General features: G+C 32.0%; 2 protein-coding genes across 4 annotated transcripts in view; one reads left to right on the top strand and one right to left on the bottom strand.

Annotated features, from left to right (window-relative positions):
- LOC134536886 (beta-1,4-galactosyltransferase 7) overlaps positions 1-14,761 on the top strand; it is a 42,472-nt gene extending 27,711 nt beyond the window's left edge. For all 3 annotated transcript variants that reach the window (XM_063376946.1, XM_063376947.1, XM_063376948.1), the window contains exon 6: positions 14,636-14,761. In XM_063376946.1, coding sequence (XP_063233016.1) covers positions 14,636-14,743 — 108 coding nt within the window. In that variant the 3' untranslated portion in view covers positions 14,744-14,761. The remainder of the gene's footprint in view (positions 1-14,635) is intronic.
- LOC134536887 (nicotinamide/nicotinic acid mononucleotide adenylyltransferase 3) overlaps positions 11,345-25,075 on the bottom strand; it is a 33,056-nt gene continuing 19,325 nt past the window's right edge. Inside the window, 1 exon segment of the mRNA XM_063376949.1 lies at positions 11,345-18,260. Within this exon segment, the coding sequence (XP_063233019.1) occupies positions 18,228-18,260 (33 nt within the window). The 3' untranslated portion in view covers positions 11,345-18,227.

Raw genomic sequence — 25,075 nt, forward strand, 5'->3', positions numbered from 1 at the left:
ACCATAGCGCTGCACTAGTAGCGCGCGTTGCGAGCATGGCTGTGCCAGGCGACATTCCTATCTTCATGGCAACACAATTAAAGCGTATCGGCTATGTTGTGACACAAAACAGTTCAAAACTTAACCTGCATAAATTAACATTGGATTTTCTATTACGTATATAAGTTAAAATGTAATTTTTATTTAAAGTTTGTATCTACGTTAATAAAAACTTTTAAAACGTGCTCTACAAATAACCAAAAGCTGGCGCAGCTAAAAAGAAGTCTTGAAGAGGGGCGAGACAGCAATTGATTGTTTAGATCGTCTCGTGCACTAAAGTGTGTGATCCATGGAGGAGGAAGAATGGCACGTTATACTGTACTATGATTCTATGAATCGTTGAGACATTGTTTGTTTACGTTTTATAGTTAACGATTCTTGAAAAGATAAAAATTAATCATAATGTACATTTATATTAAAGAACTCCTGCGCAAAAAAGAAAAATGTAAAATTTTCCTGATAACTGGAAAAGAATGGTCATTGTATTGAAAGGTAGGATATGTTTTTAATGTTAAAGTGAAATATTTTTACATTGTTTACATTGGTGTTTTGAGCGGGAATTTAAAATCATACGTTAAACTGAAAGATATGTTATTCTGAAGTACGTTGTAACGGAATTTCACTGTAGTGGATTATTGCTTATAGGCCTGCCTACCTGTGATAATATATTTCACATTCCCATTCGATAATAAAATGGGTTTGGTCAAACTTTATTCTCATTGAAATATTTAGAACTTAAGTCTTATTCAATTTTGAGTGGATTGCCATTTACCCTCATATGGGTCACACATGCCGATTTTTTGTTTTAAAAAAATTGTACAAACCTTACTTGAGCTTTTCACTTTGGGGGAAATTTTTTTTTTAATAATTGCAGTGAGTTTTTGAGTGTGTGCGTAAATAACTCTCGTGAGTTGGTTATTAATAGAGACCTGATTATATGTGATTGCATATTTAGCCCATTTCCGTTGGTTATTGCATATTTTACCTAAAATCTTGTGATTATGCATATTTTCACTGTATTTGCAGTATTTCTGGGTAGGATAGTTAATGATTGATAATGAACAAATGAAATCTTAATTGTAGCTAGCCATATCGATTAGCCGCAGTGTCCTTCGAGCGCACTTAGCAGGCGCCCATCTATTGTTTTGGTAGGATAATATTACTCTAGGTTACTCGTGCCAGTCAATCATTTTCAGAATACAAACCTTTGGGTTTTGTTTTCGTTAGTTCAGATGTTCACAGTTTGGAATATAACCATAAACCACTATCACTAGGCAATTAAATTACACATTTTATTGTTTACACACACTCGTTGCATTTGTGTAGTGTTTTATTTGTTTGTGCAAAGTATAAAGTTTACCATTCCACCCACAAAAAAAAAGGTATTTTTTCATGGACAGTAGACTATCCTAAAATATTTATATATATGACGTAAGTGTTTTATATTGTCGAGTTTGCGAGAAAAATATTCAGTGTTCCAAAAAATTTAAAATTGACCAGCATGTGAAGACGAGTCTTCATTTCGTAGGATGACAAAGAAAGGCCTAAAACAACAACTTATAACAGCGGGAAGTAGCAGTATTTCTACTTCAGAATGCAAACAAAAAAAAACCTATTTAATATGGATTTATGCAAAGCATTGCTTGCAAGCAATATTCCTTTTAATAAACTTATAAATTCTAGATTCAAAATTTTTCTGCGAAAATATTGCTTGAATCAAAATATACCAGACAAATAAACTTTGCGTAAACATTACATCCCAACAATTTACCTACATGTTGTGGAAGAAATACGCAATGAACTCCAGGGTAGCATTATTTGGATTTTAGCCGATGGAACTGCCGATAGTTGTGGCCATTACATTGCAAATTTGTCAGTTCATTAATACTATAGCCTTCTGCTTCCTTCTGGTGGTCTGCAAAGAACTTGAGAAGACAAATCATTCAACAATCACCTGATTTGTGAATGAGGCTGTTTAAATATTTCCTGAAGATTCTGCAGATGAGAGTGTTTATATTTCTCTCAGCTGCTGCTCCCTATATGATCAAGGCAGCCAAAGCCCTTGAAGTATTTCATCCCAATTTGATTCATGTGATGTGCTTTGCTCATGTAGTACATTGATCGCTGAAGAAGTACGATCCACGTTTGGAAATGTAAACAAACTGATTTCATCAACAAAAAAAGCGCTACTTAAGGCACCTGTTCACATTAAGGCTTATAAAGAAAAACTGCCAAATATCCGTTTACCTCCTGAACCAGTGGTAACTCTATGGGGTACATGAATTGAAGCTGTACTGAACATTACGAGGACATCAAAAGTGTACTAAATGACTTTGATAGTGCAGAGGCTATGGAAATTTGTCAGTCTAAGGAAGCATTTAACAATTCTGATATTAAAAAACACACAGCAGTGATTAGCACAAACTTTTCCCATATACCTGCGAATATTAAAAAGCTTGAAACTCAATTGTTTGGCATTTACTGAATCAATTCAGTTAATAAATAAAATTGGTTAAATGTACTCCACATTGCCAGATGTTTCCCATGTAAACTTAAAAAAGTATGAAAATGTTTTGAGCAAAAACCCAGGCTTTGAACCTTTGTGTCAAATTGATAGTTTTATTAATGGGACGGGTGAACTTTTGCCAGAAACAATAATTTATAACATAGCACCCAAATTTAAATACTGCCCAGTTACCTCAGTGGAAGTGGAACAGTCTTTTTTCCACTTATAAAAATATTTTGAGTGATCGAATGCACAATTTTAGTAAGAAACATTTGGAACAGTACCTGATTGTTAATGTCCATAAGAATACAAAATGTTAAATAATTGTTAGTTTACTGTTGATATCTTACACATTATATGCGATTTTGAAGTAAAAAGATAAAAACAACTATTTTTTTATTATTTAATGTTGCATATTTTGAAACCGTGCATGCACATTTCAAGCTATTTATGTTGCATGTAATCCGGTCTCTAGTTATTAACATATATGACATCACAAGTAAAAATTGTTTAGTTAAAATATCTGAGCAGTGAGTGAAAAGCATCATGGCGCTGTTTGCGCTACGTCTTGTCTGCAAGTGACATGACTAGCTGGGCTAGCATTTGGCTGGAGGGGAAGAAAAAAAAAAGAGCCAAAGTTCATTTGTATTCATTCTGTAAGTGCATGTTGCAGTGTTGGTGGTTCTCTATCCCCCCCCCTCCTCTTCATTCTTGTAAAAGTCCATTAACTGGCACTGTACACAATCTGCAAATGTGTATTGACAGGTTTTTGGGATGTAACTCTGACCCAGCATTGTTCTTTGTGTGATATTTTCCAGCTTTCAAATGGTTTTACGTTCCTCCTCCAGATTGAATTTCTCTCCGGCTAATGTGCATTCTAGTTTTTATTAAAGAAACTGACAAAGGGTAGCTAGCTGCCTTATTTTTTCTGGTTAAAAAATACAATTGCAGAGAATGGATATAAAAATAGTAGCCTTCTCCTATCTTGTTTTAGTAGTAGAGGTCGTAAAGAAGTAAGGGGGGGGGGGGATAAGTGGTCAGAAGAATGCCCCACACCATCTCTCACGGTAATAATGTAGAACAGAAAGCAGACAAAAGAGAACAGAGGGTGAACCCCAGTGCCGTATTTCTCAGCAACCAGAGTTCAGTAGAGTTCTGTGAACATAAGTGAAGACAGTTACCGTGTTTTCTAGTATAATCGTTGCACATTTTATTCTAAAATCAAGTTTGAAAAGTAGGGGTGCAATGAATATGAGGGGAAAAAAATTTTGTTAGGTAAAGTTATTCATAAAAACAAAACCTGTTCATGGAAAGTATGTTTAAATAAAAAAAAGGTGGAGTATACAAGAGCACGCCAAACAATCTATACTAATAATAACTTAAACAAAAACCTTTCTTCGACTTTAAATGGAAAAACCTAAACTCTAACACGAACGCAAGCCACTTGAATCTGACGTGAACTAACGTGTCGTAGTATACACTTGCCACGAAAGAATGCGGGCTATCAAATGTAGTTCTCGGCACCTGACTCGGCGAGATATCGATATTCGACTACGTGTGCGCGCTCTATACGGGAATCAACATAACCAAACATGAATGGCTGGCTACATTTTTATAAGCGGTACGCTGTGGCAACGCAGACAATCAAATAAAGGAAATAACGTTTAAAAACGTCTTTATAATAAAATTTACACGTCAAACAACTTCGTATTTTTCCGTTAATTTATTAAGTAATGGTAATGACCGAATAAATATTAGATTTCTACTTTAAAGTACATCTTTTATATGGAAAAGATATACAAAGCGCTCGGCATTTACTAGCGGGACCAAAAACATCATGCAACGTTTACACTAGAAGTTTTTTTTTTTTAATCCCAATTTCGACAGCCTAAAATATGGTTGCGACGAATACGCGCGTGCAACCCTTATGCGATAAAACACTGTATATGATGTGACCCATATTTGAGGGTGACACTAATGGTGAAAAAGTTTGAATTTTATGACCCAAATTTTAGGTGTGATTCATATCCATATGCAGGAGTTACTCTTCTTCAGGTATATGGTATGTTAAAATAACAAAATAAGGTTTTGTCAGAAGTCTCATTAAGGGCTGGTTGCACCAATAACTGTTCGGATCCGAGATCGTAAGATCTTTGTTTCAGTGTGATCTCAAGTCGAATCTAAGATCCAGTGTATATGTGTTGCAACAAAGTGAACTTACGAGTTCAGACATTCGATCTCACGATCTAAGTTTAGGTTGGTAAAGATCGATTGTAAAATGAAAGCAAGTTTTCTATTGGCTACTGAATTCCGTCTAGTCACAGAGAATTTTCTTTAGCATGTTTGAAGTTCTTGCTGTAAATGTTGGCATCGTGATATTTACATACAAGCCTATTTGTTTACTGATTACAAACTTGTGGCAGGTTGCGAGTTGACTGTAGAGGTGTAAAAGTAACGAAAAAAAGCGTACCCGTATGTATTCGTTACTATAACAATTAGTACTCGTTACTATCTTATCATTACGTTACTCGTTACTTCTGATAACGCATAACAAGCTATGTTATGTTGCAGCAACGAATCGAGTCGTATTGCGTACGCGTACAGTATAACGTCGCGTATATAATAATAAATAGAATATAAACAATTAACAATATTTGATAATTAACAGTTTTTGTTAACCAAGAAACAATTAAATCTGATTAGAGCGGTTTTATTATATTATCTCTTTTAAGATAAAAAAAACGTGAAAATACGCGATAGTAAAAAAAAACAATAATATACATATTTCTAATTTGTAAAAAATACTTTCTTATAAATAGTAAAAAACTTGGACGACGAATTCCCAAATTATACTTTACTTAATAAACAAACATCGTTCTTTGTAACGTAAATTCGTCGAATATGCGCGCGCATGCGTAAAACACACGAAAAATGCGAGTAACGAGATGCCGCCGTGTGTAAGGTTTCGTTACGTACTCGTTACTAGATGGCGCACCCGTTACTCAGTACCGAATACATACGGTTTGCTACAGCTCTAGTTGACTGGGTTACACGCGAGTACACATGACGATGGAAAAGAAAATTTCAGTATCTAAAAAAAGTTTTTTTCTCTAAAAAAGAAAAAAAAATCATCCTTGTCGATTTGGTGCAAGAAAGACAGGATATTTTAGAGTATAAGAGAACTGATGGCGTGTTTTGTAAGCAGAAGGAAGAAGCTTGGCAAGAATTGGCATTATATTTTAAATAACATTATGATGACAATTACCGTACTTCGGGCATACATAAAAACATATCGGCCTAAATTTCCTGTAAACTATTGTAACCCATCAAAATATCAATTGTAAACAAACCAGTATCTATGCAAACACGACTACAAAACACAACAAACCAACGAAAAATACACAAGATCTCGGATCCAACTGCTCTGAACCATTAATTTCGGTGGTTCAAACAGAGGTTCACCTCAATCCTCTCTGTTAGAAGGTGAACTCGAATGGTGCAATCCGTTTGTGTGACTATCCTGGTTCATTACCTCGTATGATCTCGGATCGACCAGCGATTTTCAATGGTGCAACCGGCCCTAAGTGTTTAATATTGAGAGCTGTTGACAGCATAGATATTGGATGTGCTGCCTTTAATTTCTTTAACCCTAGCAGCTTTATTATCTGCAGCTGTTTCTGGGGTGCCCATGCAAATCCTAAAACAAAATTTCTGAGTTACACAGGTTCTCCAGATATTAATTTTAAAATTTTCATAGTGTTTACATCATTTTATACCTAAATTCTACGAGTTTGTTGTAATACTACTTTATAATATAAAAAATTACTAGAACTGCACAAATGTGGAGTTTTGGTTTCCATAACAGGTACGCTTGAATAATTTGTAATACCAAAGAAAAACTTAATTAGAACTAATATTATTTTAAGTAAAATGCTTTAAATCCAATAAATTCTGTTAAAATAAATACATAGTGAGCATGTGCATGGCATGCTGTGTGTAGGATAGTCTTAGTGGCACATACTGCATATCACTTACATGCCTGACAGCATCATATACACACACATGTGAATATGAGGGTTGATTATCAAACAATCTGCATTTACAGAAAATCCTCTGAATATGGGTTCATTTAGTTACTGCTCCTGAAAAGATGTTCCAGTTTGGTCATTTTTGAATACTGTTCCCTAGAAAAAAAAAAAATATTCATCATGGAATACAAAACTAAATATATATATCAGTAATTACATTTATTTAACAAACTACATTAACTTAATACTTCCACAAGGACAATATCATAACTAATACATGAACCTTATGGTAAGTAATGAACCCCAAGTTAGTTTCTGCTAGAATTTATCCAATCAATATGAGAATTTTTTTTTAATATACTGATAAAGAATATCCAAAGTTAAAGTACATTTTAATTTAAAAAAAAATTAATTCTTTTCCAGAAAGTTCTAGAATGTTAAAGAATTGGAAATAATTCAATTATTTTTTCTAGAAATTTTGAGAATTTTCCAGAACATTTGAGAATTTATTTTAAAAAAAATTAATTTTTCTAGAAATTTTGAGAATTTTCTAGAAAGTTCCAGTAGATTCGAAAATTTATTTAAAAAATAATTTAATTTTTTTTTCTAGAAATTTCGAGAATTTTCTAGAAAGTTCCAGTACATTCGAGAATTTATTTAAAAAATAATTTAATTTTTTCTAGAAAGTTCGAGAAAATTCGAAAATGTTCAAGAGAGTTCCAGTACATTCGAGAATTTTCTAAAAAGTTCTAGAATATTCGAGAATTTATTTAAAAAATAATTTAATTTTTTCTAGAAATTTCGAGAATATTCTAGAAAGTTCCAGAAAATTCGAGAATGTTCAAGAAAGTTCCAGTACATTCGAGAATTTTCTAAAAAGTTCCAGTACATTCGAGAATTTATTTAAAAAATAATTTATTTTTTTTCTAGAAATTTCGAGAATTTTCTAGAAAGTTCCAGAAAATTCGAAAATGTTCAAGAAAGTTCCAGTACATTCGAGAATTTTCTAAAAAGTTCCAGTACATTCGAGAATTTATTTAAAAAATAATTTAATTTTTTTCTAGAAATTTCCAGAAAATTCGAAAATGTTCAAGAAAGTTCCAGTACATTCGAGAATTTTCTAAAAAGTTCTAGAATATTCGAGAATTTATTTAAAAAATAATTTATTTTTTTTCTAGAAATTTCGAGAATATTCTAGAAGTTCCAGAAAATTCGAGAATGTTCAAGAAAGTTCCAGTACATTCGAGAATTTATTTAAAAAAAAATTTTTTTCTCTAGAAATTTCGAGAATTTTCTAGAAAGTTCCAGAAAATTCGAGAATGTTCAAGAAAGTTCCAGTACATTCGAGAATATATTTAAAAAAATAATTTATTTTTTTCTAGAAATTTCGAGAATATTCTAGAAAGTTCCAGAAAATTCGAGAATGTTCAAGAAAGTTCCAGTACATTCGAGAATTTATTTAAAAAAAATTTTTTTCTCTAGAAATTTCGAGAATTTTCTAGAAAGTTCCAGAAAATTCGAGAATGTTCAAGAAAGTTCCAGTACATTCGAGAATATATTTAAAAAAATAATTTAATTTTTTTCTAGAAATTTCGAGAATTTGAAAGTTCCAGAAAATTCGAAAATGTTCAAGAAAGTTCCAGTACATTCGAGAATTTTCTAAAAAGTTCTAGAATATTCGAGAATTTATTTAAAAAATAATTTAATTTTTTCTAGAAATTTCGAGAATATTCTAGAAAGTTCCAGAAAATTCGAGAATGTTCAAGAAAGTTCCAGTACATTCGAGAATTTATTTAAAAAAAAATTTTTTTTCTAGAAATTTCGAGAATTTTCTAGAAAGTTCCAGAAAATTCGAGAATGTTCAAGAAAGTTCCAGTACATTCGAGAATATATTTAAAAAAATAATTTAATTTTTTTCTAGAAATTTCGAGAATTTTCTAGAAAGTTCCAGAAAATTCGAAAATGTTCAAGAAAGTTCCAGTACATTCGAGAATTTTCTAAAAAGTTCTAGAATATTCGAGAATTTATTTAAAAAATAATTTAATTTTTTCTAGAAATTTCGAGAATATTCTAGAAAGTTCCAGAAAATTCGAGAATGTTCAAGAAAGTTCCAGTACATTTGAGAATTTATTTAAAAAAAAATTTTTTTTTCTAGAGATTTCGAGAATTTTCTAGAAAGTTCCAGAAAATTCGAGAATGTTCAAGAAAGTTCCAGTACATTCGAGAATATATTTAAAAAAATAATTTAATTTTTTTCTAGAAATTTCGAGAATTTTCTAGAAAGTTCCAGAAAATTCGAAAATGTTCAAGAAAGTTCCAGTACATTCGAGAATTTATTTAAAAATAATTTAATTTTTTTCTAGAAATTTCGAGAATTTTCTAAAAAGTTCTACAATATTCGACAATTTGTTAAAAATATAATTTCTTTTTTCTAGAAAGTTCCAGAAAATTTGGGGATTTATTTTAGTAAATAATAAAGGTTTTTCTAGAAAGTTGTAGATCATTCAAAAAAAAAATCTTTCTCTAGAAAGATACAGAATTTTCTATACAAGTGAAGAATTTAATGGAAAGGTGGTTTTATTAATTAAAAGCTTTAATTAAATTTGTATTAAACTAACATGCTTGGTCAATTGCTTTTTATTTTTATACATAGATTGAATTAAAATAATTTCTTAAAGGATTAACACTAATATCATATTACATTAAATTACATAACATTATATACATGTTTACTTACATATAAATTAATTTACAATGTGTAGTTGATTTTTAATATTAAAAATCAATGTGTAGTTGATTTTTAATATTAAAAAAACCAAAAACATTTTTTCTATCCCACCTGTAATTGGATCATAAGCTATAGACAACATAAATAATACCTAGAGAATTTATGTTTATTTAATTTAGATATTTATAACAATTCAATTATTTCTAGCACACTTAAGATATACTAAACTTAACACACGTAATAATAGATTTAATTCTTTTACGGAATATGTTGACTTAGAAAGCACATGTATTATAACCAACATTTTATGTATTTACAATGGATTACCTTTGAAACTACTGAATTTCCCTGGCCTAAATTAAAGTTTTTAATTAGACTTCTGTTCTGTTAAGCATTATGCAGTCCTAGCTAGTATAACAAATTAACAATACAGTAGAGCATCAATTCTGAATACCTAGCAACCAAAACATTGGTTAACTGAAATCATTCTAGTCAGAAAATTCAACTTTACACATCGCTTAGTTGCACAAGATTTATCAACCAAAAAACAGTCTGTGAAGCTGAAGTTAATTTCTCAATATATAGGCTTTCTTTGATGTCCTATTACCATTTTATATATGTGGGGTACAAAATGTTTTCTGTTTAATATCAATCAGGATTTCTTTGATTTATATGTATTGTTCTTATGCCACCAATGCAAATGTTTTCATTAATTTTAGTTATTAGACAAAAATATATGCATCCCCAGTCCTGAATTGTTTTGAATAATCTATGCTCCATTGTATTCTCATACAAAGCAATAAGTTTCAATATTAACCAAATACATATATGCACACATATTTTCCTTATATAAAAAGGATACGTTGAACCATGAAAGGAAATTCTAATTGCTTATCTAGATAAAAAAAATTACACCTACAACACCTTAAAAAGGATTTAACAAACACATGTTTTGTCTCAGTAGCCTAACATTTGAATATCACAGATAAACAGCAAGTGCACCATCTTAAAAATAACTGCAGCTTAATTACAAACATAATTCTTAAAATACAAAAGCTTATATATAAGATTTAAGTACTACACAAGTGTATAAACAAAATTTTTACATTCTGCTTTAATTTTGTGATGAAATGGCCTCATTATCGATTTACTTTGATACACACGTTCACACTCCTCTTGAAGTAAAGGTAATAATGCTCTTTGATTTGCATGGTTTTGAAGACGAAATGTCAATGAACAGCGTCATAATTTAAAATAGCATCTTTTTCTCTCTTCAAGCAAAATAAATTTTAATATTTGTACAACCAACAGGATGAAATGAACTTAGTAATATGACAAAATTTAGCATACACTTTCTTTACTATTTGCTTATTTACTTAACCCTGGTATTACTTTGAGGGGTGGGTGTAGTAGTAGTGGCTATATGTTAAATCAAATAACTTAGGGTCAGCTAAAATGTATAAAAAATAAATCATAATTTTTTTTTAAATTTAAATATTTCATAAATGACAATATAATAAAAACAGTAATACAGTGAAACCTTGTTACTATAATTTTCTTGCTATTTGTCTTCCTGAAATTAACATAGTTTTATGGAATTATATATATATCCAAACCAAGTTAATAATTATACAGCTAAAAAAATTGTCCATTTTGCAATTTGCAGTTCATAACATTAATAGATGGCCACCATTTTTAAATGGATGCCAATGTCATATCACAAACCGTTTTGGAAATAAAATATTTCAACACTAATGTTTTTTTTTTTCCCCTTATACACTGCTAATTGATAGTATCAATCAAATGCACACATGTAAAGAAACTGCTCTTCATGCTATGCATAACTTGAAAGTGAAACTTTTTGTGTTCATAATAATTAAATATTTTGGAAATGTTTAAAATAATTAAATCGGAAATGGAGAAAAAAAACTAATTCTTTTCTTTTTACATTTTGTAACTCTGTAATATCATAGTTTATGCCTGGATATATTTATATTTTTACACTAGTAAATTAATGGTTTCATGTGTGATCTGTATGAATACATGTGCTAACTGTAAAAAAACTTAATGACATAAAAAAAAAAGGATCATGCAAGTTATTTCGACAACTTTGACATGACCAGCTTAAAATATCAAAAATATAATCTTTTGGATGTATTAAATACATAAGCTGTATGCAATGCATGATTTAGGGTATTAGAGACTTGCCCCTAATTTACACTTTTATCTAGTGAACCCTTGGAATGTGAAAAGGTTTCACTGCATTACAAGTCTGTTATAATTAAACAAAGAAAATTAATCTTATGTAATCAAAGAGCATGCTTTGAGGGACAAACATTTCCTCAGGGGCCGTATTCAATAACACATTCTTTAAAACCATATCTTTAGGTATCTTATTTTATAGTTTAAGAAAATTGTTGGAAACCCTTCAATACTTTTAGGATGATTCTCGTGCATGATACATACGTATTGTTTTAGTTTGTCAGTCAGCGCTGCAGTCAGCATTATGTGCATGCGGGCTGTGTACCTAAATTTGTTGGCAAGCCTCAGATGCCATTATGGAAACATTCAACCATTCTGTGGTTCGTTTTCTTAGTGCTAAAGATGTGACAGTGGCTGAAATTCATAGATTAGGGAAGTGTATGGAGAAAATATTATGACCAATGGAATGGTACTGAATTGAATTAGGGCTTTTAAAGATGGCTGCACAGTGTTCATGATGAGGAACGAAGTGGGAAAACTTCTGTCAGTTCTGAAGATTTGGTGCAAAAAGTTGACAAAGTGAAAGAACACAAGTTTTACGATGTTATTCTTATGGTATAACAGTTTTCAGTAAGGCAGTACATGGTTCAAAGTAATGGTGATCTAGTTTTGCATTTGTATTTTATCATTACTCATATTATTTTGATTAATTTGTATATTTAGTTATATTCTCCAGTTTAATTTACTTGAAATACTGCTTTTCATGCATATATTTTACATTTAAGTTTTCTCTGTTTCTAGAACTAGATAGTGTTTTGGTTATGTAAGGATAGATATATGATGATCTGGCACAGACAGAAAAAATGCCACGATTGGTTGCTTTCTGAGAGCTGTGCTGTGTTTGGTTGGTGAGGTCATGCAACTTCCTCCTCCCTGAGTGGACTTGGTAGGTTGTGTTTGGCAGTAAGTGACTCATGCCAATGAATTTTTTGACAAAATGGGGTGAGTTGTGCTGTTTCTTAACCTCTTTTCAGAACTATCACCTAGAATTCAGTGACTACAGTCAGACACTCGGCCCACGATGGGGCTTTAGTAATTTTATTCACCATTACAAGGACATGTTTGTCCTTGGTTGTACCTATAGAAACCATCATGTAATGGCAAACAGTGGTTTCTTTTTTCTGTGATAACCAAAAATAAATTTATGTAAAAGGTCTACTAAACTTTTTCTCAAATAAAGACTACTCAACTAAATTCATAAATAATATCAAAATTTAAAACATTGTCGAACATTTCCAGAATTTGTTTTTTGAGGTTTTCAGGTCGTCTAAAGCTGGACCGATCTGAGTTGTAACAATCCTTCTTCAGGAAATATGACTGGTTTCACATAGTGTGCTGCAGTGTTGTGCAATTACAATGTTCTGTCTTGAGTAAAAGATTTCTACAATATTCATGTATTTTTGTTGCGCACACTTTGTTATTAATACAGCCCCTGGTATGTTATTTAAAACTTTTTATTGCTTACAGTGAAAACAATCAAATCAAATGTAAATCACTCAAAAGTTTAAGCTAATAGTAGTAACTATAGTGAGAAAAAGATACATACAGCTACAGAGATTATTCTGAAGCAAGGGCACCCATCTTAATGAAATCTATAAGGACAGGTAAGCAGTTAGAACTTAAGTACTATTCTGAAAGCATTTTCACCAGGTGTGAAAGCTCAGAAATATTAAAAGTAAATTTTATGCTAGACAATTACATCATGAAGAATAAAAAAGTCTTGTTTAAACTAGTGATGAGTTGATGCTATACTTAGATATCAGTTAAGAATCTTAATACAGTATATTCCTATTTAGAAGTTTCTCAGGGTACTTACAAATTCTGACTTATTAAAAGGATAACATTCTATTAATTCATACACCCAGCAGGAAATTTTTTAAAGTAGTATTTTCTTAAGATGGTTTTACTGTAGTTAATACAAAAACACATTTACTTAATGCTGCATTCAACATGCTTGTGCTGTACTTCATATCTATAGCTATGATGAATTAGAAATTTATCAGCATTTTTTAATCTCAAGATCATAAAATGATTAGGCATGATAAAGAATGCGGGCCATGCATAATGCAATATATTTGTGTACATTGTAGACAAATGATTTTATACAGTAACCGAAAACAAAAGAAAAATTACATAAAAGCTAAATACATGATGAGTGTTAGAAAAAAGTAATTTTTGTGTTAAACAAAATTAAAATTCACTGTATGCAAATAAATTGATATTTTTTAACTGTTGCAAAAAATTTTAAAATATGAATATATATATTTTAATTTGCTGGCAATTAACTGGCATATTTGGCTACTATCTTTACCTTTTTAGTTTTCCAAATTAAACCATTAATACCGTGTTTTCTCGCAAAATCGTCGCACATTTTATTCTAAAATCAAGTTTGAAAAGTAGGGGTGCGACGATTATGCCAAAAAATTTTTGTTAGGTAAAGTTATTCATAAAAACAAACTACCATCGTAGTGTACACTTACCACGAAAGAGTGCGAGCTATCAAATGTAGTTAACTCGGTACCTGATAGCGCGCGTTGCATGCATCGGCGAGATTTCAATATTCGACTACGTGTGCACACTCTATACAGAAAGCAACATAACCAGACATTAATGATTGCAACGAGCGCTGGCTACATTTTTGTAAGCGGTAAACCGCGGCGACGCAGACGAACAGATGAAGGTTGACGATTATGTGATAAAAAAGGGTAACACAAATTTCAGCATTAATTTGTTTGTTAGTTAACACCATGTGCCAACTATAGGTGATAGTTAAAATAGTTTTATGTCTTGGCTAAATGGATGAAATGTATGTTCATTGGACAGGCTGCTTTGGAAAACATTATGCAGACAGAAATAAAATGACTTGCATTATGATTGTGTGCAACACTGCCTTCATTTTATGGGACTAAAAATTCTATCACAAACAGCAATGCTTAAAGATTAAGTCTATGTTCACGATGTTTCAATCGTTAATTTTTTTTTCTTCACAAAGTTTAAGTTTGACTTCTTACGTGCATTCGTAGAACCACTTGCTCTCCCATCAACATGTAATAACTTTGTTCCTGTGTTAAGGAGCCGCTGACTGGAGGTCGGAAGTGGGAGAGCAACAAGGACAAGACCAGCGACAAGGCCCCCACGTTGCCACCACTCAAACATGCAACCCTATCTATCTTAAAATAAATACGAAGAAATGAAGAACGTTCCTGTGTTGCTTTTAATGCAAGGTGTCCATAAAAGAATTTCCCACTTTTAATGGTATATAGTTTAATTTAGACTATTTACAACAAATCGTATTTAAAATTGAAGGCACACTAACCTAGATTTTCTTACAGATTTTCAAAATGTACTATTTTAGTTATTACGACACACATCGAACCTGAAGTCCGATTCTTTCCACACTTTGGTTAACAAGCCTGGAGTAATGGAAGCAATAGTCTCTTCAATTCTGTGTCTGAACTCTGGCAAATAATTAGGTAACGATAGAACATAGACGTGATCTTTTATAAAGAGCAAAGTAAAAAAAAAAATCACACAGCGTTATGTCAGGTAAACTGGAGGCCAGCGAAAAAGACCTCTGTCATCTCGACCACTACGACCACTCCAATGGCCAGAGACTTCGAAGTTCAACCACACTATTACAAAGCGTTTCCAATGGGGAGGGGTGCTATTGTGTTGCCAAATAAAGTTTACATTTTCACATTTTACTAATTATGCCCAGGAGTCGCCATTTTGCATAGGTGGTGCTACAATCGTGAAAACAAAGCAGTACTCACGCATGTTCTTATCTAAAATTGAGTTACTCTCTAATTGGACCTTGAACCAAAAATCTACAATGCTTAAAGTAAAAACTATACTATTAAAATTTATAACTGGGACATTATTTTATGGACATACTGTTGGACTTTTCATTACTATGCTTGATTGTACAAACACGTGCCTTAGCCTAGTTCACACATCAAAAAATTTGATTTATGGTTTACACGAAATATAACTAACAATCCGGATGCAATTAGTAAAAAGATGCTGCTAAATATTTAACAGTTTTTAAACTGCATAGTTGTCTGAAGCCCTACAGTGTCAATTCAAAGATCCAGCCATGCTGTAGCCTTGGTAACGCTGTGAACACTCGGATCTAAAGAAGTCAGTATTTTGCGACAAATATCGACACTAATCTGAGAACTTGCATCTCATTAGATAATAAAAAGTTGTTTTAGCTCTCCCTGTTAAGATGTTGGGCCTCAAGTGATACAGCGCTTCCCTAACAGTGATAGGGAGAACCTTTCTACCAACACAAATAACATATTTAACTACAAAAGCTATTACACTATCATAATACAATAGGTAAGAGGCATGATCATTAAAACAATTTTTTCCTGCCTCATACTGAATACAGAGCACACCTTCACTCAGCTTGTGAAAATATTTTTCAGTGTTGCATAGAACTATTTTAAACTAGAAGTTACCTCTCACCCTCAAATGCTTCAAATTAACGTTTTCCTTTAGTTACATTTTTATGCTTTAAAATCTACAAAACCCCTTTTCTCCGAAGACTGGATTAGTTAATTTACCTTATGAGCTAGATTTCCCAAGTCAGTGCAGCTCTCTGAGACATGGTTTTACATAGCTGCCAACCATTACGGATTTTCCGTAATTATTACGGATTTAACACCGAATTACGGAACATCGCTGGTGTATTACGGAAATGAAGCATTGTGCTGCACGGAGACGGAAAAAATTCAGTTTCTGCTGTGCTGTTTCGTGAACGCAGTTCGAATACATCGCGTGGTTGCGCAAATAACGGAACTAGTACGTGTGCGCATGTACTGTTGAAATTAGTAGATTAATTATCGTGTCTTGAAATAGTAATGGGATGGCATTAAGTCCGTCACAACTAGTACATATTCTCGGACTTTTCGTTTTTCGGCTACTTACATCACAATAATTTTTGTACGGTACTTTGGCTAACCTGCGTTTTAATTTTTTTTTGAAAGGCATTTTTTTTCATCATAGTGTTTTTGTCTTTCTACAGACGTGAATTTTTTTTATGTTTTTCGTTAGTGTTTTGTTCTTCAGTGCCAGTTGTAGAAATGAAGCGTGTGACAGAACAGAAGTGTTTCTGGGGGGAAAAAAAGAACGCAATTCTTTAGAACTTTCGACCTAAACTATTCAAAAGAATGGCCATACTTGTCGTCTTCAAATGATTTGGAACACCACGCGTTTTGTAATGTATGCACGTGTGACTTTTCGATTGCACATGGTGGAAGGGATGACTGTAAACGGCATATTGAATCAAAGAAACATGCGGAACATTTAATAGCCATGACGAGCAATAAATCTATATCGTCGTTTTTTCGCTACATCTGAAGAAACGAAAGTAACGAACGCAGAGTTATTGTTTAAAAGTGTTTTTGTTATCTTCTGTTGTTTGTTTACAAGGCAGTTCTAATCCAACCAGGATAAAAGAAGCAAATAAAAAGACAGTTGTTCACAAGTTTAACTTTGAATACTTTGAATTGAAGGTTCAAAATTTCCAGTAAAATTATTTATATTTCTTACATATTGAGATGAATGTATTCTTCAAATAGTTTTTTTTGATTCATTAATTTGCATTGTATTCATATATACCTGTAGGCCTATATTTTTCATATTTTTTTTTTGCATATTATTTTCCTTGTTTTATCTTGTGTGTGTCATAATTCCCCAGGAAACATTTATCGTGCATTATTTACGCGTACTTTTTTTTCTTCATATAATTGTCATTACTGATGGGTGTGATTTGAGGTTGGCAGCTATGGTTTTACAGTCCAGCAGCATTCACGTCTAGACATTAGTTTTTGGAATTAAAAACCTGTGACCATACTTTGCATTCACTTATGTACCCGCATTATAAGTTACACTGAACTAGTTTCATATTTATTGTAACAAAAATTAAAAATCTCTAACTTAAACACACTTAATCATGCATTGAAAGAAGACTCTTACTAGTGTCTGTCCATGACTTCAATGGAATCTAAGAATCAGTATGTTTCTGATAGCTAAAATATGATTAATACCCTATTGGAAATGTCACAATTTTAATGCTAACACCGGATCAAACCTCAGCGTTGAGAGTTGCGAAGGTAGGCAAAAGTATTAGAAAGTATGTAACGGTTTACGAAAATATTTGAAAGTACACGAAATCATATGCTGTTGCAGCCATCAGTAACCGGCTGTAAAGGTATTTATATTCAAAACTTTTTTTTTAACATTGTGCCATTGTACAATCACTCATCAGCTTGCTCTCTCTTTCTTTTCCCCCTCCACAGTAGCGTTAAGAAGTAATGCAAACGTGTACAATATATATATTTTTAAAAAAAGAGGAAGTAACACACCGAGGCCCAACATTTTTGTTATTTTTGCCTACGAAAGACTCGAATCAACAAGCTCTCACAGAGAGACCCTGGATCGGGATCGGAATGACATGCTGTAGTCAAATCATCACTAGTTTAAAACAAGATGGCAATAGCAAACCTGTGTGGAGCCAGACGGGCACCCTTGAGCCGGAGACAGTGCTGCCACGACGACTACCCGGGGCATGCAGGTGTGGGTTCTAGCGAGTCGGGGGTTCAGACAAGGGCGGGCAAAGCGGGCCGACTACATTTCCCAATGAGGAGCACGAGGTCTCTTACAGAAGACATGCAGGTCTTGGGGTCATCTCCTGCAACGACACAACATGCACCAACGGCAATTACATGCTGGATTGCATCCACACACACTACCTACACCACCCACTCACCAGGCATTCGCGACACACTGCAACCAACTGCTGACATGCCAGAAAAATATCTAACTGTGACAAAGTAAGTGCATGAACAACAGCTAAACAAAGGCAAGAGTACCTACATGGTTTGGTTTTTCATGATTTTTTTGAAGTGAAACTTCTTTAGGTGCGATGAGAGTAAGGCAAAAATTTTAATGCACCGTTCTCGTTAAACATTGTTGTAAAAAGTTTCTAACGTGAAAAGGACAGAGAATAGATACTTGGCCAAATAAATATCAGTAGAACCGAGAGAGAAGAGAGATAGATGAACGAAAGATAAAAAAAGCGTGTGTTCATGCGCTTGTTTCAGAAAATAGATAATGTATCCTATAGTCAGCTTAATCAAATTTCTAATAAATACAAACAAAGGTTAGAAATACTTAAATAGTTAAAAAACAAATTAAAGCCAAAAATCTAACGCTGTTTTATTGTTTCAAAATTGTCTTCTGTCTTTTTGTCATTTTACCCCTTACTATATAATTAAAAGTTGAGATTTTAATTGTTAAAGAACTTTCACTTCTATCACTGGTACTGAGTTACACAAGGTCTTTTTTTTTACTTTTGGAAATCAGCTTCATAAATTTTGTAAATATCAGTTGACATCTTGTAATAATATATATTTATATAATATTTATACTTATACTATACTAAGTACAATATATTGTAATATATATTTATATAATATTCATACTTATACTATGTTTAGTACAATAAAAACTAAATTACTTTCCCTATAACACAGATAATTACATTATACAGTCAAACCTCTATCTATCGTTTTTCAGGGGACCAACAAAAAAATTCAGTAGATGCGGACATTCAATAGATGTGGACTTCACCCTTAGATTTTGAAAAAAATATTTTAACCTCAAAATTAGTGTCAGAAATATATCAGTTACTTGTCATTAAAGTTTAATCAGTTGAAAAAAAATTAAAATGGAAGCATTTTACTTAATTCAATTTACACTTGCAAAAAAAAAAAAAAACATACGCACAATAAACCTACATGGAAATTAAAGTCTTTTTCAATATCCTGAAGTCTGAAATATGTTTACTCATGTCATCAAATGTAGAGCTGTACTAAAGAAGCCGATTTTGCCAATATTTAGTTGAATCGGCAGTTCTGCCGACTTCCGATACGCTTGCTAATTTTCGGCCGATATTACTGAACATGCTTTTTTTTCAATAATGTTCTTTAATTTTAATATGTCATAAATACATTACCATCGCGGTAAATATACATCTCGGTTGTTACGGTAACTATAGTGCAAATGTGGTAGCTATCGTGCTTCTGTAGTATTATGGTATCTACAAAGAATCTATAGTTCTTTTTATGGTAATTATCGTAAGATAACAATTGGGTTTGTACTGTAGTTATGGTACATCATCCATATTTCTTCGTAAGTTGTTGTTCATTTGTCTTTTCTTTATGTTTACGTGCTTCATTACTTGGCTGCAGATTTAAAGTGATTTTTACTACTTCTGTATACAATCGTTACTGTTTTTATGACGGTTTCTGTCTAAGAAGTGGTTACTTCTGCAAAATCTTAATGGTTAAACGATCATCTATTATAATTTATAGTGACGGGACCACATATTTTGTACGATTAATGCGGACAAAACAATAATTCGAACATCGGTACAAGCGGACTTTTTTAACCTTAGTTGTATGGCAATTTTGCCGGGACCGTAGAAAGTATACGATAAACACGGACAATCGATACATGCGAGTTCGATAGATAGAGGTTTGACTGTATATTAAAATGCTTGTGCAGTTTTGAATATGTTTTCTAGAATTACGAACATAAGTTTTATGGGTTGTGAGTAAAGGTTAGTAAAACCCTGCCGTTAGTTTTTCTGGTAACAATGATTGCACAAACCATTAAGTTATAAAATATTGTGGCCTCAGTAAAAAATATAGAGAGTTGTTATTTAAGAAATAAGCATAAAAAACTAAATTGATTATTTTACAAACAGATATATTAGGAAATAATTTTAAAACATTTAAATTTGGAAACCTTAAGATTCTTGTTCATTTCATCAGTGCCAATTTAGTTTACATCGCTGCTCTGCTTTTAAACTGGTTTGCCAATGTTTTTTAAGAATTGGTTAAATGTGTTTATTTTGTGTCTACATTCATATGTGATTTAGGCGAGAAATGTGTTATGGCTATTTTATGGAATACGTGTATTGTTTTTATTATTCAAATTGAATAATAATAAACAATTAAATTTTTAAATTTAATGAAAATTATTTATTTACAGACCACCCTGCCAAAAATAAAATCTTCCCACGTAACATTCTGATATTTAAATAAATTTTTATTTAAAATTTTTAATACTGTTGATAAAAGTCTATTTGTGTGTGTGTATACACACACACATATATATATCTCTGTGTGTATCCAAACAATTTGTAATATAAAACAAGTTTTACAAACTACACACAATAGCACACAAGAATTTTTCATTTTCAAAACAAATCCACTACAGACATTCTTATCCCTATTGACGACCACTGAACCCACCCACCATTTGGTGCCAATGCTAGTTCATATACTAGCCATCAACTCTACCAAAGTATTAGACTGACAATGGAACCAGAAGAAATTCCAAAATAAATAATCCAGCATCAAAAAAAAAATCTCAGAACTAAATAACAGCAGCAGTTAGCCCAGTTTAAGAACACTAGGTGTATGGGTGGAATACCAGAAAACAACACTACAGGTTGCAACTAGGGAACAGCAAAAATTAATACTGTAGTTAGGAAACTTGAAAACCTATTTTTGTTTTAATTAGGTGTTTTGACAGGCAAAATATCTGCATTTTCCACCCAAAAAAATAGTTAGGCATTAAAATAATGTTTTTACCAGTGTGAGTCATTATCTCTAATGTATTGTGCAACTTAGCCAGCAAAAAAATTACACCTCTGTCGACTAATCAAATAACATCATGATGAATATTTAAATGTGAATTATAGACTCTGCTCTAAGGGGTATTTCGCACCTTCATGCTAATATGTATATATGGAATTAATTATTCAAATTGCAGTGAAATATAGCATTCTATGGTTCGTAATATTCTGCATTCGCCACCAATTGAGCAGTTTGTGTTTATATTTCTGATGTGTAACATCTTAGCTTTCGGTATACTGCATTTGGTGGGGGTAATTTCGTGAATGGAAGTTAGATGGAACGGAAATGTGTAACCACGGTGCTGCCATCTGTGGCGTATGGTGTGAACCAAAGTTCACAAAGCCAAAAGAAAACTTTACATATAACTGTTAAATGAATTTCAACAAGATGGGCAGTAATTTAATAGAATTCCTTGTAGAAAATCACGACCAAAGCCGAGCTGTTAACAGATTCTACAATTTTTTAGAGCCGCAACATGTATTTTCTTTAAATCTACGTGGAATTTTAAGACAATAAAAAATTGAGATAAAATAAATATATTTTATTCACATAATGTAAAAAAAATATGGTAGTCATCAGTAGAACTCTACTGATAAAACAAGAAAACCTAAATTATATAAATTATTAAAATAAAAAAAGCACCCGAGCTTTGTAAAATTTATTTCTTAGTTGGAACAGTAATCTTACATCTTTTCAAAAGCATAGCAATGTCTGGCAACTAACTACTTATTTTCTATTTTTGACATGACATTGGTTAATTTACTTCTTATTTTATTTTTTATTTCATTCATTGAAGATAATGTTTGTCCACATGAATAGGTAGAGCCAAAAATTGTCAGAATAGCAAATGCTAGTTATTTTTTTGTTGTATCAGGAAGACTATTCCACACATAAAATATGATTTGCTCTAATTTAGACATTTGTTTTGAAACGCGCTGAGTTGTAGAGCCGTAAAATCATACGAAAAGAGCAGCATGTGGCTCGTGAGCTTTGGCTAGTGCATCTTTCCTAGTTGTTACAGTCCAGTATAACAGACACCAGCGTGTGTGCTACCACAAGTGGGAACATGATACATATAGGGGAATTATTTGCTGCAGTCGAACCACCAAATGCACTGCGAGAAACCAGTCTTATCATGCTCAATTAGCATGCAACGTTGTTGCCCTAATAACCTAGTGGCAAGAGGTGTCACTTCTCTAAAATAATATTTAAACTTAAATTATATATTTTATTATTTCATGACAAACATTTTTCACTTAGACTACATCTGAGGAACTGGGATAAATTTAGTTACTGTGCGCCTGAGAATAGACTACAACAGTATTGCTAAGACGGTCAAGTCTCTGACCATACTGTTGGAATCATCAATTTAAAATAAATGCAATGTTAATACTGGGCGTAATGTTCAGCCATCTTTGTCAACATGGTTTTAGTTTTGCATTTATGAATGAATAGTGCAACACTGCAATAGTAATATTACTTTTAGCAACTATCATTTGAAGTTGTATTACGTACATCTCAATTCTGAAATAGTTTACCTCAGTTGTAGAACATATCTTTTATCACATTTTCTAAAATTAAAAAGATTTAATTACATTTATAATTAGAAGTGTGCTATCATATAAATGTGCATCCCTTTTTAGGAAAATAAAATTATGACTTGTAATGCATGAAAAACCATAAGCTTTTTTCATCACAAAAAATAACTCTTGTAAAAATTGATAATTAAGTTGTTATACATGTAAATTGTGTAGTCTTTGTGTTAATGCTAAACTTGAGAGATGTAATCTCTAATTTTTAACAGGATGAAGAAAATTAAATATAATTAATACATGCATAACACTAGTTATACAAATTTAATTTTTTTATACTAATTAATACCTCCTAAACACTGGAAAAAAAACTCTACTTGAGAACTCTTACAAGACAGTGTGCATCAACAATTCTACAGGCAAGAACTCTGGCATTCTAATTTATGCCGTAATTACAAACAGTAGTAATTCGCAAGCATGCAGTTTTTACATTTTACAAATATGTCGCCACTGTTGAAAGATAAGTTTTGAAATGTTCTAGAACATTTGGTAGTGTTTATTCTTTATTGGATCTAGTGACAAAAATAGACTTTTTATATGTACAATAATAGACACAGGCACAAACACACAAGTAACTTTACAACTAAATGACTTTTAAACTGCTTGGCACATTTCCTGACTGTATATGCAGGTGACTTACAAGTTTGCAAAATTGATCAATTTCGCAGAAGAATACTCTAAAAAGAAGAGTATTACAGAAATCATTGATTATATATGCTAGAGTCCCGCTAATCAGGGCTAAAAGAGATCGGACACAGTCCGGATCACCAATAGTCTGGATTAAATGGAATTGGCTTTAAAATACATTTAATATAATTTTTAGATGGGTAAAACTATAAAAATTGGTCCGTCCCCCCCTTCATTAATAACACTTTTCCTGCAGCTTAATATAACTTTTAATGCTACTGTATACGTAGACCTTATGACTGATGATTAACAAAGATTAACAAAACAAATATGTAATCCTGCTTTTATTTTCAGTCCCGTCCAGATTAACCAGATGTCCGGGCAAGTGAGATCCAGATTAGCGGGACTGTACTTGATCAAGTGAAGAGCAGCAACCAATAGCCACTAGGAAATGATCATGCTATCAATAAGCATTGAGCACAACAATTTGCAAAACATCGATAGTACATAACATTTATTAAGTTAAGCTGTAGATTCATAGGTAAAAATACTCTATAATGAACTATTCTTAACATCAGAAACTAAATATCTAACTTATTCATGGAAACTTTAAACATACACTTCAAATTGATATTTTTGTAACTCTTAAGAGCTGTGTTTCGATTACAGGATGGCTAATAAACCTGTGACAAAAATGTTCCTGATTCCAAGGTTTGGAGAAAAAAAAATTTCTCTGACCACAGATAGTAGTTGCCAAAAACTACCAAAAAATTGCAATTCAAAGCCAATTCATGCCATTGAGTGCTGATACACTTACAAGAAAAATAAAGAAAGTGAGTAAAACATTTGCATCACTTAGGTACACGTTGCACGTTGAAAAGGGGGAAGAAATAATATGTACATGGAACTGGTACTAATAAAAATAAGTGTCCGCTATAAAATTAATTTCTCAGTAATAGGTATTAAAAAAATTGCCTGACTAAGAAATTCCCAGACTTCCTTGTTACTGAAAATCCCCCAACTTTTACAGGTTTTACCTTTTGCTAGCCACTCTGTATTATAACAGCTAGTGTGTGTCTGCATTTTGGCACAATTTATAATGACTATTCGATAGTACAAATACAAGCAGCAGGCACAAGTAGAATATTCATTTACACAAGTTTATTGTTCATTCATGCCCATGACATACAATTTCTTACGAGACAAGTTTTTTTTTAAATGCACATTTGGGTTATAACAATATTAATATTATATGTCATATTATCTAAAAAATTTAATGTGGAAATGCACAGCCACAAAAATATGGGTTTTAAATTTTTAGGTGTTATATACTGTCTATTGTGCCACTGCAAATATTGTTTCCCCACAGTTATACTTATAAGGTCATGGTTTTTGTTATCTAAATTCCTTCTTTATGACTAATTATGTGTAGAAATTACCAGACTTACTTGCACCATAATGTTATAATCTAACTTTAAATATTTGCCCAAATTTTTATTTTATTTTAGTATTTACCGAAGCTGAATCCGATACAATAAAACCCATCAACAAACTGTTGGGAAATTCTAAAAGTATTAAAA

This window comes from Bacillus rossius, chromosome 11 (assembly GCF_032445375.1).
Source record: "Bacillus rossius redtenbacheri isolate Brsri chromosome 11, Brsri_v3, whole genome shotgun sequence".
NCBI lineage: Eukaryota > Metazoa > Arthropoda > Insecta > Phasmatodea > Bacillidae > Bacillus > Bacillus rossius.